This window comes from Muntiacus reevesi, chromosome 7 (genome assembly GCF_963930625.1).
Source record: "Muntiacus reevesi chromosome 7, mMunRee1.1, whole genome shotgun sequence".
Taxonomy (NCBI): Eukaryota; Metazoa; Chordata; class Mammalia; order Artiodactyla; family Cervidae; genus Muntiacus; species Muntiacus reevesi.
Window position 1 is genome coordinate 13,505,328 of NC_089255.1, and position 16,375 is coordinate 13,521,702.

A 16,375-nucleotide genomic window follows, 5' to 3' on the forward strand; every position below is an offset into this window, starting at 1 on the left:
ATTCTCAATTCCACTGGCATTTTACCTAACCTAATATGAATACCCTTATGAACTATACAGACTGAGTCAATCTATTAAATAATTTATACAATATAGAGATAAGATATACAGTGATAATACTACTAGTGAAGAAAAAGAATAGCTGTTACTTATGGAGTGCTTATTTTGAACCAGGTATTATTTAATGTACTTGAAATTAGTCCCAGCAACCCAAGGCAGTAAGCGCTGATTGCATCCCCATTTTACAGATTAGGAAACTGAGGCACAGGGCGTGACATCACTTAACCAAGATTTCACTGCTGATGAGTGGCAGGGCTGAGATTCACACACACAGGCAGCTTTGCTCCTGGACCCTGTGCAGGAGACATCCGACTGGTCCTAGCTGCCAGTCTATTGTGAATTTCTCCTGTAACCCTGGCCAGTTCCTTTCCCTCTTGGGTCCTCAGTTTTGCATCTGCAGAATCCTGAATTTTGGCCACATGGACCATGAATTTCCTGGACTCCCTCCTCCTGTTGTCATTTTCCCTTTGCCCTTCTGCTTTCTGCTGTCTAGGGGGTAACCCCCCGCCCTTCTGCCCCCAGCAGAGCGGTTAGTCAACCGTCTGGAAAGTGGTTGCCAAACAGTCCTTGGCCCCAGAGACCAGCGGCTGAATGAGCCCCGAGGTGGACCCCGTGAAGGCGGCGGTGGTGGCCAGACCGCCCGTGATGTAATGACCGATTAGGAACTTCCTCTTGGAAGCCTGGCTTCCTCCAGGGGCCAAAGGTGCTGGAGTTAAGGTGGGGGCGGGGAGGGGCGGGTGGGAGCGAATAAGAGGAAACTCCTGTCAGCTGGGCCCTGCTTTTGGAAAGCTTTCAGCGGAGAGGCTCGTTCTAAGCTGTTGACCATTAACATGGCCCTGTGCACATTCCTTCTCTGCTTTTACTGCCGGATCCCAGTGAATAAAGGACGGGTCTCCCCCTCCCTTAACAAAGAAAAAAAAAGAGCCTCTAATTAATGCTGCATCTTTAGACTTGCTGCAAAACCTGAAGCCATTTCTGCAGCTTAAAATGACAAAGGAAGGTTAAGTGGAAACTTCTTTTTCCCCCTTTAGTTTGATAACAAAAACTACTTATCTAATGGGCAAACAAGGCTTTTAAAGGGGTGTTAGGTTAACCAGATGCAGGGCCACGTAATTATTCCCAGGCCTGGGAGCCTCAGATGAAAAAGCTCCTGGTTGGATGGGAACTTAAAAGCCGCGGGCATGACATGGGACAGAAGAAGGAGTTTTCCAGGAGGGCAGGCGGCCCCAGCGGGGCTCTGTGCAAAGGGGATTGGAAAAGCCAGCCCTAGGCTCCTCCTTGGCTCTGCCACCAACTTGCTGGGTGACCCTGGGCAAGTCACGTAGCTTCTCTGAGCCTCCCTTCCCAGCTCTCGGTGGGGTCTGCCCTTGTTTCATTGTTCATTTAAGGTGTGGCTGGGCCAGCCCCCGGAAAGGCTGTGAGGCTGCCGTGGCCCAAGCGGGTGTGAAGCAGCAGCCAAAGCTTTGAACGTGGAGGAGCCTGAGCAGCCCAGCTAGGCCCTGGAGACTGGGGGACTCAGGGCCAGCTTCCTGTGAATGCTCGGAGACTTTAATCTGGGCACTTCTCTGGTTCGCCTCCCAGGGTGGGCGAGTCCAAGGCAGTCTGGCGTGGTGGAAATGGGGAGTCACGAGGGAAAGAGGCTGCATTGCGTGTGTTCAGGCTCTTGGAGTGTGCGGCCCACGGGGGAGCACACAGGAACGTTCCTGCCCTTTGTTTTGACAGAAAGCTGCTGATTCAAAGACGCTAAAGGCTTTCCTTGGGATTTCAGCTTTCCCCGCCCTTCCCAGACTACAGTGGGCCCCCTAGGTGCCCCGGCACCCCCACAAAATTACACATTGGGCTCGCAGGACGCTCACTTGGTCAAGAGGCCCAGAGAAAGGAACGCCAGCCATCGGAGGGGCTGGCCGCAGTGCAGGGGAGAGGACCTACTGCTGGGCCAGTCTCCTCCTGCCCGCGACAGGCATCCACCACCCTCTGGTGGCAGGAATGTGGGCGCCACCCAGAGGCCAGGCCACCCTTGTCCGGCCTGGAAACACAGGTCCTGTCCCCTGGGCCCCCTGGGAGCCCTGCTGAGACCACTTTTAGGACAAGCCACCGAGGGCTGGCCTTGCAGCACATCTCTACTCTCTTTGTTGTCCTTTCAAGGCGTCACACCTACGATGAATTGCATAGATCTTTAGTGCATAGGTCATGATTTTTGACAGTGTGTATACCCGAGTTCCTGCTTCAAGACAGCAAACGTTTCCAGCACCCCAGAAAGTTTCCTCATCCCCAGGGATTACTCCCCAGAGGTAATCCCTGTTCTGATTTCTGTCACTTTAGCTTCATTTTGTCTACTTAAGAATTTCATATCAGTGGAAACAGCACATCTTTTGGGTCTGGCTTCTTTCACTCAGCCAAATGCATCTGAGATTCACCCACGTTGGGGTGTGTTTCAGTAGTTTATTATTTTTTATTGGTGAATCATGTTGCATTATATTGTGTGCATGTTCAGTTGTGTCTGACTCTTTGAAACCCTATGGATTGTAGCCTGCCAGGCTCCTCTGTCCACAGGATTTTCTCAGCGAGAATACTGGAGTGGGAATACTATTTCCTCCTCCCGGGGATCTTCCCGACCAACAGATCCAACCTGAGTCTCTTGGGTCTCCTGCATTGGCAGGTGGGTTCTTTACCACCGCACCACCTGGGAAGCCCTCTTGTACTGAATGGATGTGCCTTATTTTTGTTTATCCATTATCATAGTCTGTTTGGGCTACGATCACAATGATACCCTAAATTGGGTGGCCTAATTAATACATATTTATTTCTCACAGTTCTGGAGCGTGGGAAGTCCAGGATCAAGATGCTGGTAGATCTGGTGTCTAGGGAGAGCCATTTCCTGGCTCATAAATGGCCGTATTCTTGCTGTAGTCTCACACAGTGGAGTGAGGGGGCTCTCTGGGGTCTCTTTTAAAGGGCACTGATCTGTTCATGAGCTCATCACTTCCCAAGGACCCTACCTTCTAATACTACCATGTCAGGGATTAGCATTTTCAACCTGAACTTGGGGAGGGACACACACAAGCATTTAGTCCATTAACATCCATCCTTCTGCTGATGGACATCTGAGCTGCTTTCCAGGTTTGGGTGATTATGGGTAGAGCTGCTGTGAACATTCATGAAGTCACAGAAGCGTAGAGAGCTCACTGTTCAAGGGGAAGACTGAGGCCAGGAGAAGAGAGAGAACCTGCGGATCGGGGCCAGGAGACAGGACACCTGGCTGCAGGACTCCTGACCCCTGGTCTGGTGCTGCTCCTCCAAATCTGCCCCAGACATCACGCCAGACCGCGCCTGTCCTCTCCCCCTCCCCCCGGAACCCTTCCAGCCGGGACCCAGAGTCTGGCTGGGAACTAGGCCAGGCCCTGAGCAGGGGGTAGTGAGCAGGAGTTTCGGTCAGAGAGCGGTCATCTTTGATGTTGTTCACTCGGGTCTGACTCCCCGGTATTTATTTGCAATTAAGGAGCTGGTTCCTAATTAGGCTGATGGCGGGACCACAGCCTTGGAGCCATGAGAAGAAAAGGATCTTCTGCAAGAGGCTGTCCCCTCGCATCCTGAGAGGCAGCCCAGGCTGCAGATGAGAGGCATGGTGGGTGGAGGGGGCTCTGCATCTGTGCAGAGTGGAGAGGGGACCCTGGGTTTGGGGGTGCCTGCCTGCTCACTCGCAGAGAGCGTTGTCAGCTTGTGAACACACAGCATTAGATCTGAATACACGTGTGTGTGTAAACACAGCCGCAGGAGCACTCATCTGTGTCCCTCATGTTCAGCTATTCATCACTTCGCTTTGATTTCTTCACTTAATGAGCACCTCTCTGCACTTCAGGTACCAGGCTGGGAGCTAAACCTTAACATTGGTAAAGTGCTTTACAATTTGCAAAGGCTATTGCTGTCCATTGTCCCATTGTAACCTCCCATGGTGGTGATCCTGGGTCATGACCCCTAACACCTGTAAGGCGCCCTGGCCTTGGAAGAGTTAAGGCCAGCATGGGGACAGATAAGCAGCTGCTTCTTTCTGCTCCAAATTGATCTGCTGCTGGAGCTGCCAGAAAGTTCAAAGAGGGACTGTGTCATTGAGGTACTCAATTATGAACAAGTCCATTTTACAGATGGGCAGATTGAGGCTTGGGGACATTCAGTGACTTGTTCATGGCCACATATCTAGTCAGTGGTGAGAGCTAGGTCTGTCTCACTCGGAAACCTTCTGGATCACGGGACAAGCATTAGGTTAGAATTCTGGGGTCTCTAGTTCCAGTCCCACTTCTGCCACCCACTGCTATATATCCTTAGGCAAGTCACCTGGTATCCTTTGGGGCACAAGGACACTGGACTCAATTGATGGTTCCCACAGACCAGTCTCAGGACTGAGTTTTCACTGGTCTATGGTGAAAGAAACAAGAAAATTTCTTACAATGTAAATGTATTTTTAAGTTTTCTGATTTTTAAAATACTCTCTTTTTTGAGAATCAAATTACACTTTCTTTCATGCTAGTGACAGTAGATGGTCTTAGGGTTTTTAATCAGTCTGTATGTGACAAAATAAAATTGTGGTAACCTTGTGATATTCCCACCCCCCATTAAACAGTGTATTGCTTTGTGAAATTCCAGAGTATTGGGGCTCCCTGGATGAAATGGTGCCCGGGGACCCTCAAGCTCTGGAACCCAGAGACCCTGAGAGCTAGGTGGGGATGAGGAGGCCTCAGGCATGGTGACAGGCTCACCTGCTGGGCTGCTGTCTCAGGATCAGACCTGAGACCCTAGACCTTGCCCAGCACCCTTCAGGCCTGAGGCCATGAGCCCCACCTACTGGGAAGGATTCCAGTGAGGGGTAGGGTGACGGCAGTGTGCCGACAGTTGGCATATATTCTATTTCCTTCCTCCTTCCCCTGCAAGGTGTTCCAAGAGCACCCTGGGGATACATGCAGACTTGGGATGGACGCAGAGAGGACTAAGACCCACCCAGTCCTCTTTGAGAGTCGAGGCCAGCCAGGGACACTGACCAACAGCACAGACACCTTCTCAGGCCAAGGGCGGGGCTGCCTTTGAGGCTCTCGGCACACAGGAGGGACAGGTCAGAGAGGGCTTCTCAGAGGCGGCAGCCCGTCCCTTGGAATTTGGAAGACCTGGCCCAGAGCCCAGGCTTGATGAGGTGTTACTGCTCATCCAGAGGCCACAGGAGGTGAGGCCTGGACTAGGCGGTGTCCCTGAGCACCACAGCTGGGGCAGGCTGGGCCCAGGGCAGCTCAGGGAGTGGGTGGTTTATCCCCAGGCAGAGGGCTCCATCCCCCGTGCGGAGCAGTGACTGGGACAAGACCAGGGACGCAGGTGTTGGTCGGGGTTGGGGGGTGGTTAGATGATGAGGCTTCGCTGGGGTTGGAGGTGCTGAGAGGAGGGGGACAGGAAGGCCCACTTGGCCTTGAATTAAAAGCCTTTTAGGAGCTGGGAGGGAGGAAGTGCCCCACCCCCAGGCTCCCATTACTCTGCTCTCTGTTAAACTGCTTCTTAACCTTTTACAACTGCGTGGCTACACCCTGGGGCAGAGCTGCCCCTTTATGACTAGGGTGGCCCCTCTGTGCTTATCTATGGAGGCGGGACAGCAGTGCTCCCTCCCTCAGCAGGACTGTGTGAGTCTTCAGGGGATGAAGACCTCTCGTCTGTGACTCACCAGCTTGTGGATAAGCGCTTCTAGGACTCACAGACCACGAGAGCTGTCACGGTTACAGCTGGGGAAACTGAGGCTCTGAGAAGGTGGGGCACCTGTCTGGAGTGTGGAGGAGAGCTCCCCTCGAGAGTGTGGCCTGGCACTGATGCCAGCCTCAGCACTCCTGAGTGTGTGCCCTTGGCCGGTTCTGGCACCTCCTGGGGCCTCAGTTTCCACACCTGTGAACAAGGCTGGTAATGGGTACACCAAGGCCGTTGTGAAGAAGTCACCTGGCTTAGGGAGGGCACTCAGAGATGCCTCTTGCCTGTCATCACCCAGCATTCTCCAGGCATAACCTCTTTGCCTCCACACCTCTGTGCCTAGTGCACTAATGGAGTTCTCATTTAATGAGAGGATTGGTTTTGGAGTTTCACAGCCAGGCTGGGATGGTGCTGCTCCCCTGCGTCTTGAGAGCTCTCAGACCAGTGCCAGATGGATGGATGGAGAAAGGGACAAGGGGGTGGGGTACTCCTGGCTGCCCACCTGCTGGGACTGGCCTAGTGCCCCCTGGCTGAGCGGCAGGTCAGCTGAGAGCAGGGAGCAGGACCTATTTCCCCCACTCTGACCACAGCTAGAACCATAAGGGGCCTGCATAGGGACCATGAGACAAAATATACACCCTCAGGGGCTAGGCTGGGGCTCTGTGGCTGGGACCTTAATGCCACGCAGAGAGCTAGGGGCACGTCCTTTGAGATTGTGCCGGGCCCCAGCCACAGCAGAGCAAGCAGCCCAACAGGAAACCCCTCAGGTGCAGTGTCCTGCTAGGGGGGCCTCCCAGAAAATAAGGGAATGTCAGGAGCTCTGTCACCCTGCTGCTCTGGGGCTTCTAGGTGGGACTGGACTGAAGGCAGGCAGAGCTGACCCCACCCAGGCTCCTGAATGAAGTTGGTGGCAGTGCTTTCTCCCTCAGGTTTGACTGGACTTTGATCTGTTTCTCTGGGAGAAGCTGAGCCATAAAGAGCCTCACTGTGTCCTCATCAGGCCTGCAGCAGACCTCCCTCGGCCAAAGCCCCAGCCAGGGGCCTGAGTGGGAACACATCACCCCACTGGGCAGTCTGCTTCTCAGAGCGGTGCGCTCAAAGGAGAGCCCAGGCGTCAAAATGCTTCAGAATCTGAGGCTGGCCACGCCTGAGGGCAGTGAGGAGGGGCCCTTGCCTATACCTGGTTTCAGGAAATTGTTAAATTCACACAGATGCATAGAGGTGCTCCCTGCTGGAGTGAAAAGAGATTCCAGTCTTCATCCAGGCCACATCTTTGCTGTCACTGGGGAAAGTGGGGTCTGGAGGGGAGCAGCTGGGAAACTGGAGCCCTTGAGAAGCGATCTCCTTTCCCACTTAGAGACCCTTCGTTTCTCTGTCTCACAGAAGCGGCTGCAGTTCTGGTGAAAACCTGCACTTGCTGCCAAGGGAGCCAGCCTGAGGGGCTGGGGGTGGGGGTTGCTGGGAGACTGCATCACGCTCAAGGCAGAGGCTGGGAGCCGTCAGCACTGAGCAGCCGTGATTCCCAGCTGCAAGAGATACTGGGTGGCCCCCACCCCACCCTATCCTGCCTTCTGATGCCTGAGTCCCCTCCAAGGGGTGATTTACACCCCTCCATTGCCTCACCCTGGTAGTTCACACAGTAAAGAATCCACCTACAATGCAGGAAACCTGTGTTCAAGTCCTGGGTCAGGAAGATCCCTTGGAGCAACCTACTCCAGTATTCTTGCCTGGAGAATCACATGGACAGAGAAGCCTGGCGGGCTACAGTCCATGGGGTCGCAAGGAGTCAGAAATGACTGAGCGACTAACTTGCACCTCACCCCACTCTGTTCAAGTTGAGGCTTGGACTGACTGGGTTCAAATCCGGGTGCTGCCACCCACCAGCTCTCAGATCTGTCTCGGATCCTCATCTGTAGAATGAGAAGGTAGCCTCCTCGCGGTGTCGGGGGACCCGGAGAGCCCCGTGCAGGGCACAGCCCCCAGAACAATGCAGGTGCTCACCGTTCAGCCCTCCCGGGTGTGTGGCGTGCGGCCCTCTTCCGCTGGCTCGTAAAACTCTATGGGCAGGAGCCGGGTGTGGCTCGTGTTTGGGTGCCCATGGCAGCTGGCACAAAGGCGCCCCGCCTTTGTGTGTGTTCATGGGTGGGGCTGGGCGAGGGGGCCTGCGGGTCGAGTTTGAGGACAGCCTGGCCCCCAGGAGATGCTCCCCAGGTCTGTGGGGTGCTAGAAGCGCCACCCGCCTGCCCCTTCTCCCCGGGCCGGACAGGCATCCCGCCTCCGCTGCCCGGGAATAACACCTGCGTGTCCTCTGCTTCCCGCAGACGCCAGCATGTCTCCGGACGCCACCAAGCCGAGCCACTGGTGCAGCGTGGCCTACTGGGAGCACCGGACGCGGGTGGGCCGCCTGTACGCGGTGTACGACCAGGCCGTCAGCATCTTCTACGACCTACCTCAGGGCAGCGGCTTCTGCCTGGGCCAGCTCAACCTGGAGCAGCGCAGCGAGTCGGTGCGGCGCACGCGCAGCAAGATCGGCTTCGGCATCCTGCTCAGCAAGGAGCCCGACGGCGTGTGGGCCTACAACCGCGGCGAGCACCCCATCTTCGTCAACTCCCCGACGCTGGACGCGCCCGGCGGCCGCGCCCTGGTGGTCCGCAAGGTGCCTCCCGGCTACTCCATCAAGGTGTTCGACTTCGAGCGCTCCGGCCTGCTCCAGCACGGCCCCGAGCCCGACGCCGCCGACGGCCCCTACGACCCCAACAGCGTCCGCATCAGCTTCGCCAAGGGCTGGGGGCCCTGCTACTCGCGGCAGTTCATCACCTCCTGCCCCTGCTGGCTGGAAATCCTTCTCAACAACCACAGATAGCGCCCCCGCCACCTGCCCCGCCGCCGGGGGTCCCGTGCCCAGAGACACAGCCCCCACGGACGAACCCACCCTCCCCCCAGATATCATCTACCTAGATTTAATATAAAGTTTTATATATTATATGGAAATATATATTATACTTGTAATTATGGAGTCATTTTTACAATGTAATTATTTATGTATGGTGCAATGTGTGTATATGGACAAAACAAGAAAGACGCACTTTGGCTTATAATACAGATATATTTTCTTTCTCTTCCTCCTTCCTCTTTATGTTTTTTTTTTTCTTTAAAGAAAATGATACAGCAGAGCTAGGTGGAAAAGCCTGGGTTTGGTGTATGGTTTTTGAAATATTAATGCCCAGACAAAAAGCTAATACCAGTCACTCGTTGATAATAAAGTATTCGCATTATAGTTTTTTTTTTTTTTTTTAAACTCTTCTTTTTAACAAAGAGGGATGTGCAGGGTTTCCATGGGTTTCTGACTGGTCAGGCATCTTGAAACTTGATTTCAATCTTATTAGCGTTTAGAGGGAATTACATTGAAAAGGAAGGACAGACCTATGTTTGTTCTTAAGACCAGAGAAGGTTCTATTGTTCCTTCCCTCCCATGGCTGTGGGGTGTCCACAGGATTCAGGGGGGAGGAGGGGGAGTTTGTGGCCCATCCATCCTGGGTAAGCTCTTCCAGTGTGATGGGGGAGGGTCATGCTCTGGCCTACGCCAGCTCTCCGTCTGTTGAGAAAGACATGGGTCCATACCTCCCATCTCTGAGCTGTCTGCAAACTGGAAGACTAATTCTCACCACTTTGGGGAAATGACCTGTGGAAGAAAGACTGAGATGGTGGGTGCTGGACCCACTTAATGGCCTTGTAGAAGCCCCCGGAGCCCCAGGGTGAAACTCCCTTTTAGGACCTAAATAAGCTACCCTCTGATCCCTCACCAAGTAGGTCAGAACCTGCCCATCTGGGGCTGTAGTCATGACTGATGCAAAGGCAGGTGGTTTCTTTCTACTCTATAAAAGGGAAAAAGTTAAAGGTTCTGGAAGGGTAAATGACTAGCTCATGAAACAGACCAAGGTTAGAAGTTACATCTAATTGTAGGACCAGAGCCATATTAAATCAGTTTCCTCTCTTGAGAAAACTCAAAAAAAGAAGGCCTTCTTGGCCAAATATTTAAGGGGAATGTTACATTGTATATCTTCTTTCTTGGAGATTTACATTAGCCTATTAAATGCTCTGAGAAGTCCTGTGTATTATCTATTGCTGCGTAATAAATTATCCTAAAACTTGGCAGCTTGAAACAACTACCATTTATTATCACACGGTCTCTGTGCTCAGGAATGCAGGAGCAGCTTAGCTGGCTGGTTCTGATTCAGGGTCTCTCGAGGCTGTAATCGAGCTGTCGGCCAGGGCTGCAGTCATCTGAGGCTTAACTGGGCCTGGAGGACCCACTTCCAAGCCTGCTCACGTGGCTGTTGGCTGGAGGCCTCAGTGCCTCACCACGTAGGCCTCTCCATTGGGCTACTCATGACGTGGCTTGCCCGAGAGCAACTGATCCAAAAGAGAGACCAAGTGTGAGGCTGCTGTCTTTCCTAACCTTATCTCGGAAGCGTCATTCCATCACTTCTGCCATGTTCTGTTGGTCACACAAACCATTCTTGCTACAGTGTGTGTGTGGGCGGTGGGTGTGTGTGTGTCGGGGGGGGTGTTGCTACACAAGAGTGTGAATGCCCGGAGGTGGGAATCATGGCCACCACATCCTCCAAGAACTACACTATTTTTACTCCGTTTCCCAAAGTTCTATGCCAGTGGACTCCTTTCCCACCCCTCTAATTCTGTCTCAGACCCAGGTCAGCCAGCCCACCTTTCACTCCACTCTGCCACCTCAGACCCGAGCTTCCCAGGGGTCCCCCCATCGCCTGCTGTCCCCACTGTCCAGGCCTTGGTCCTCCTGGGGTGCGGGGAGCAGAGCTGTGCTGTGTTGGGAGGATGGGTTCGGAGTCACTGTATCTGTCTCCTTTTCAAGTCAGTGATTACTGACGTGCGGAGCAAGAACCTCTGCGAGCATGTTCTCAGCTAGTTCCCCTTTCCAGATGGAGAAATGGATGCTTATGGGAACACTGTCCTTTGCCCAAGCTCCCTGGGGGACAGGACACATCTCTGTCTCAGATGTGGGCTGGGCATCCTGTCCGACGTCCTCTCTTGTCCTGGTTGTGACTGGCTTTGCTGGAGTGGGCCTGCCCCCTGGGGACCATCCTTGAGTCTGGAGGGCTGAGCTCTGGGGACCCAGGGGCCTGAACCTTGCAGCAGTCTTGCACCCAGGCCTGCCCTCTGCCCAGGCTGAGAACCTCCCTGAGGTCCCTGGATGGCCTCAAGTGTTGCGGAGAGGCCGACTGGCTGACTTTCTTCACGGGGGTCCCTCGGTTCACAGGGGGAAACCAAGTCCCAGACAGGACAGGCTGAGTTGCTGAGGTCACAAGTGGCAGCAGGACCTCCATCCTCCCCCTTTCCCAGTCGTGGTGCCGGCAGAAACGTTGTGGTTTCCCCCAGACCACCCAGGGATTGGTGACTCAGGCTCCAGAAGACACTTTCTAAACAAGGCCCTGTCTCTGGAGAGCTTGGTGGAGCCGGTCCCTGCAGGCACGGGGAAGTGCGGGGGGTGGGGTTTACTGCCCCCGGGCCCAGGCCGAGGATGGGGACAGAGGGCGATGGATTTCCTGCTGTTGGCCTGATTTGGGGAGAGGGGTTAGCCCCTCCTTTGCTCCTCTCTCTCTGCATCACAGCCCACCCCCATGCCCTGTCCCTTCCCTGCCTTACTCTCTGAAAGTGTCTGGGGGTGAGGGTGTGGAAGGATGGACCTATGAGCCAGAGAAGTACAGCTGGGAGGGCGAGGGGTCCTTGAGATCTTGTGTTCAGGCTTCGGGTGGGAAAACGCAAGGCTCAGAGAGGGCGATGAGGAGCCCAAGGTCACACAGCAAGTTCAGGGCGGAACTGAGCCTCAACCCCAGGTCTCAGAACGCCTGATCTGGCTGCTTCCTCAGTGTGTGGACACAGATTCCCTCATCACTCCAGAGAGTGTGCACACACCTCTGTTCACCTCTGGGAATTCCCCCATCCCTTCCCACTACCTGTTCCGGAAGCTTCCATCCCACACGTTTCAGAGGGCTTCATTGTTCTGGCTGTCTTTGACTGTAACTGCCTTGTTACAGACTCTGCCACTTACCACATAAAGTGATCTGAGGCGTGTTACTTAACCTCTCTGTGCCCGAGTTTCCTCATCAGAAACAAGAGTATTTCCATCCTAGGGTTGAGGAGGATTACATGAATTAGTGCCTGTTAGGCACACACAACTGGCCTGTGTTAAGCTCTCAGCCAACACCTTGAGGCCTCGAAAGTAGCTCAGGTTGCTGAGGAAGGCTGGAGTTAGGGTCTCAGCATGTACGAGGTCTCAAATTCAGATCTCCTAACTCACTCCTGGCTTGGGGCAGTCAGCTGACCTGGGAGAACCTCACTTTCCACAGCAGGAATAGTCAGTAACCCACTTGGACGTCCATAGTCCAGGATGCCAGGGCCTCGGCCAACAGCTGCTGTGGCCTCTTGAATAGGCCTCCTTCCCTCTCCCGCCCCTTTCAATCCACTCTTCACCCACGGTCATGGTCTGCACCCAAATCTTTAATAATTTATTTATTTGTGGCTGGGCTGGGTCTTCATTGCTGCTCCGGCTTTTCTCCAGTTGCGGGGAGCAGGGGCTACTCTCTGGTTGCATTGCACAGGCTTGTCGTTTCAGTAGCTCCTCTTGCAGCAGAGCGTGGGCTCTGGGGCGTGTGGGCATCCACAGTGGCTCCCGGGCTCCGGGGCTCAGGCTCCGTAGCTGCGGGGCATGGGCTTAGTTGCTTCACGGCATGTGGGTTTTCCCCGATTAGCGGTCGAATCCATGTCTTCTGCATCGGCAGCTGGATTCTTTACCACTGAGCCACCAGGAAAGCCCCCGCACCCAAATCTTGACAGTGAACCTCCTCCATGTGATGGTGACCTCTCCAATGGCTGCCTGTGTTTTCAGCATACAGAGCTGCCTCCGAGAGGACCTAGCCCTGCCCTGAGTCTTCTTGGCCAACTACCTTCAAACGCCACACTCCAGACCTCTCTCTCCCGGCTCGGCCTTTGCCCAAACTGTCCCCTACTCCTGACCATGCCCTGGCCTGCCCAATGCAAGATCTGACCACGCTGCTGTCCCCTTTCTCCTCCCTGGGAGTCTCCCGGAAGCCAGAGATGTCTTATGTCCCTGGTCTAGCCCAGTGCCGGACACAGAGGATGGGCTTTCTGGATGTTTGTGGAGTGAAAGGGTCATGGGAGTACTAGATGTGGGCGTGTTTTATAAACTCTACAGGAATGAGCAGGCATCCAGAGGGGGTTGTGTTTATTAGTACCATGCGTCTCCATGACAACCCCAGCTGTCTTCTTCTAGGCCTCTAAGAACCTTCATGCTCTCCACTAGCCTCAAGTCCCAGTCCTATAGTCTTATTTTACCCTCTTGGCGCTGTGGTAGCAAGAATTCCTGATTTGGGAGGGGGAGGCATCCCTTTAATGATTTAGAACACAGACTCGGAAAATGTCCAGCGTGGGAGGACCCTTAGAGGGCATCTAGTTCCATTACTGTCATAGAACTGAAGCTCAGAGAGGTCAGGCTGCGTTGGGGTCACACGGCAAGGCAATGGCCAGAGGAGGCCAAACCCTTGACCTGGGGCTCCTTTCAGAGCTGACCTGTCAGAGATGCTGCAAAGGCTTCTGTGAAACCTGCATTAGTCTGACCAAAGCAGAGGAGAGGCAAGAAGGTTAGTGGCAGAGATCATTTTTTTGGTTGTGTTTGTTTTTAATTGTGGTTAAAGAAAAGAACCTATATGGTGTAAAATTGACCAGTTGAACTATTTTGAAGTGTACAGTGCAGTGGCATTAAGTACATTTGCACTGTTGCACAATCATCACTACCAACCCTCCCTAGAACTTTTTCATCTTCCCTGTGTTTTTGTGGTTAGTGTTATTATTGTGGTAAAATACACATAACAGAAACTGCAATTTTAACCATTTTCCAGTATGTGGTTCTGTGGCATTAAGAACAGTCTCCTTGTTGTGTTCCCTGTGCTTTTTAATAAAAGGCAAATGAAGACAAAGTTTTACAATTCTCCACCCTGAGATTGAGGGTTTTGCTGACTTCTGGCAGCCTGGATAACCGAGGAAGCTGTGTGTCACCTTGGCTTGATGGGGGCTCGGTGGAGGATACTGGGAAAGGGGGTGTCCAGAGTATGCTGACTGTCACCAGGACTGTGCGCTGAAATAGCCTCGCAGCCTTGCTGTTTTCAACGCAGGTCATAGCGAGGCTAGTGGAGTGTAGATGAAATGCCTAGAATTTCTGAGTGTGAGACCAGGAGCTCATGGGCTGAGCAGAGGATACAGATGGTTTTTAATGTGACCTCCTTGACTCCCTGGGGGCACTGTGGGAGACCTGGCTGAATGGTGCTAGGAAAGGCCCCTCCCTGGGCTTTAATTTCCCTTCAAAAATGAAAGGTCTAAACCAGATGTCTTGATGATGCCTTCTGGAGGAGCCCAGGGGTTCTAGAGATCCCTTGCTGCCCACCCCAAAATCTAAGGTGGACTTTCTTTATTAAAAATGGTATATATTTATTTATCTTGGGTTGTGCTGGGACTTTTTTGCTGTGCCGACTGCTACTCTTCTTTGTGGCGTGCCGGCTTCTCATTGCACTGGCTTCCCTTCTTGCGGAGCACCGGCTCTAGAGCACAGGCTCAGTAGTTGTAATGCATGGGCTCAGCTGCTCCAAAGCATGTGGGTTCTTCCTGGACCAGGGATGGAATCTGTGTCTCCTGCATTGGCAAGTGGATTCTTTACCACTGGGCCACCCAGGGAAGCCCTAGGGTGGACTTTCACATCGGATCTGCTGAGAGGAGCTGGAACACTTGCTAGTAGCAGAACCCTTACTTTGTTTAGCAGTAACCATAACAGTTTTCATCAATGAAGGGACTTGTTATTAATATATACTAAAGTGTTAGTCACTCAGTCATATCTGACTCTTTGTGACCCCATGGACTCTAGCCCTCCAGGCTCCTCTGTCCATGGAATTCTCCAGGCAGGAATACTAGAGTGGGTTGCCATTCCCTTCTTCAGGGGATCTTCCCCGCTCAGGGGTCAAACCCGAGTCTCCGCGTTGCAGGCAGATTCTTTACCATCTGAGTGTTGTATACTAGGCACTTTGTATTATCTCATTTAATCCTTATCCCTGATTTACAGATGAGGCTCAGGGAAGTTAAGCAAGTTGCCCAGGGTCACACAGCTAGTAAGTATCAGATGGAAGTTTCCCACCAAAATTTCTGGTTCCAGAGCTGGTGTTCCTACCTACCCACCCCCACCCCCCCACCCCCATCCTGCGAAAGAATGGTGGCACTTCTGAACTTGACTGAGCACCCAAGCTTTAGAGGCAACTCCCGGGGCTCCAGGCCCAGCTCTGCCTCCAGCTAAGTGACTTCAAATAAGTTATTTAAGGACTCTGTGCCTCAGTTTCCTCATTTGTTAGAATGGACACCTTCTAGGATGGTTAGGAAGATGAAATTAAGTGGGTTTCTATTTGTGAAGTGGTTAAAATAGGACCTGCTTATAGTCCCACTTAGCATTTATTGAATTTTTAAAATACTATGTTTATTGCCAGCTTTTGGGGGTCAGTTTTGCTTGAACCAGCACATTAACTGGGAATGTTTATTTATCATAGTTTCACTTTCTAGTTCTCATCTTTGAGCAATGAACAAAACGGAGCTTTAGGAATGCCTAGAAAAACACACATATAAACACTGCGTACACGCATGCAGTCCAAGCTGTGCTTTCCTTAGCAATGCAAACGAAACACATCTATTCAGGAGTTTTTGTAGAGAAGGGGGTAAAAATCTCCATTGGCCATAGAATGTTGGCTAAGCTGCTTAAACTGTCTAAAATGGGCAGCATTTTGGTGCTTCCTGAGCATGTGTACTGGAAGCAGATGCTTTGGAAATGGCAACCCCACCCCCACCCCGTTCCCTCTTCCCTCTCCTCTCCACCCGTGGAGTGACGATGCTTGCTGTTCCTGGCCCTCATGACAGCTCTTTTGACTCTTTTAAGGATCCCCAGCTTTGTGTTGCCCAACATATAATGTCAATACACGTCAAAAACCACATCAGATCCCCAGAAAGCCGAGTGGCGCCTTGGTGACAGGCCTCGGCTGGCTCCCAAGCTCTCCGCACTCTGGGGCTCCGGGGCTGAGGTCTGACCCTTGGGCCCCTTGGCCCCATCTGGGCGCACAGCCCGGGTCTCTGCCAGGCCCTGGCTGTGCTGAGGGGTGTCCCTGCCACGACTTGCAAGGAGGAAGAACCAGCTTGAACCACACAAGGATTTTTAAACTGAGGAGTTAGTCTGCATATTTGGGATCCCATTCTATCCGAGCCTAAGGTTGGAGATTCCCAGGGGTCTTCCACTCAGGGAGGGCTCTGGCCGGCCTGGCCCTAGCCTAAGCAGGCGATGTCATCAAACATCCCCTGGGACAGTTTCTAAGCCAGGATTCAAACATCAAAGCCTCACAAGTGACCAGGATAAGCCAAAGGCCTCTGAGGTGAGTCTGTTCTGGAATTTGTCATGGTTGGGGTGAGAAGAGCCACAAAAACCTAAGGCAAGTGTTCAGGGCTGGTACACTGGGAAGACCCA

The 16,375-nt window shown here is 53.0% G+C and overlaps 1 protein-coding gene across 1 annotated transcript in view; it reads left to right on the plus strand.

Annotated features, from left to right (window-relative positions):
* SMAD6 (SMAD family member 6) overlaps window positions 1-9,927 on the plus strand; it is a 77,703-nt gene extending 67,776 nt beyond the window's left edge. Inside the window, exon 5 of the mRNA XM_065940967.1 lies at window positions 8,097-9,927. Within this exon, the coding sequence (XP_065797039.1) occupies window positions 8,097-8,638 (542 nt within the window). The 3' untranslated portion in view covers window positions 8,639-9,927. The remainder of the gene's footprint in view (window positions 1-8,096) is intronic.
* Window positions 9,928-16,375: the final 6,448 nt, after the last annotated feature.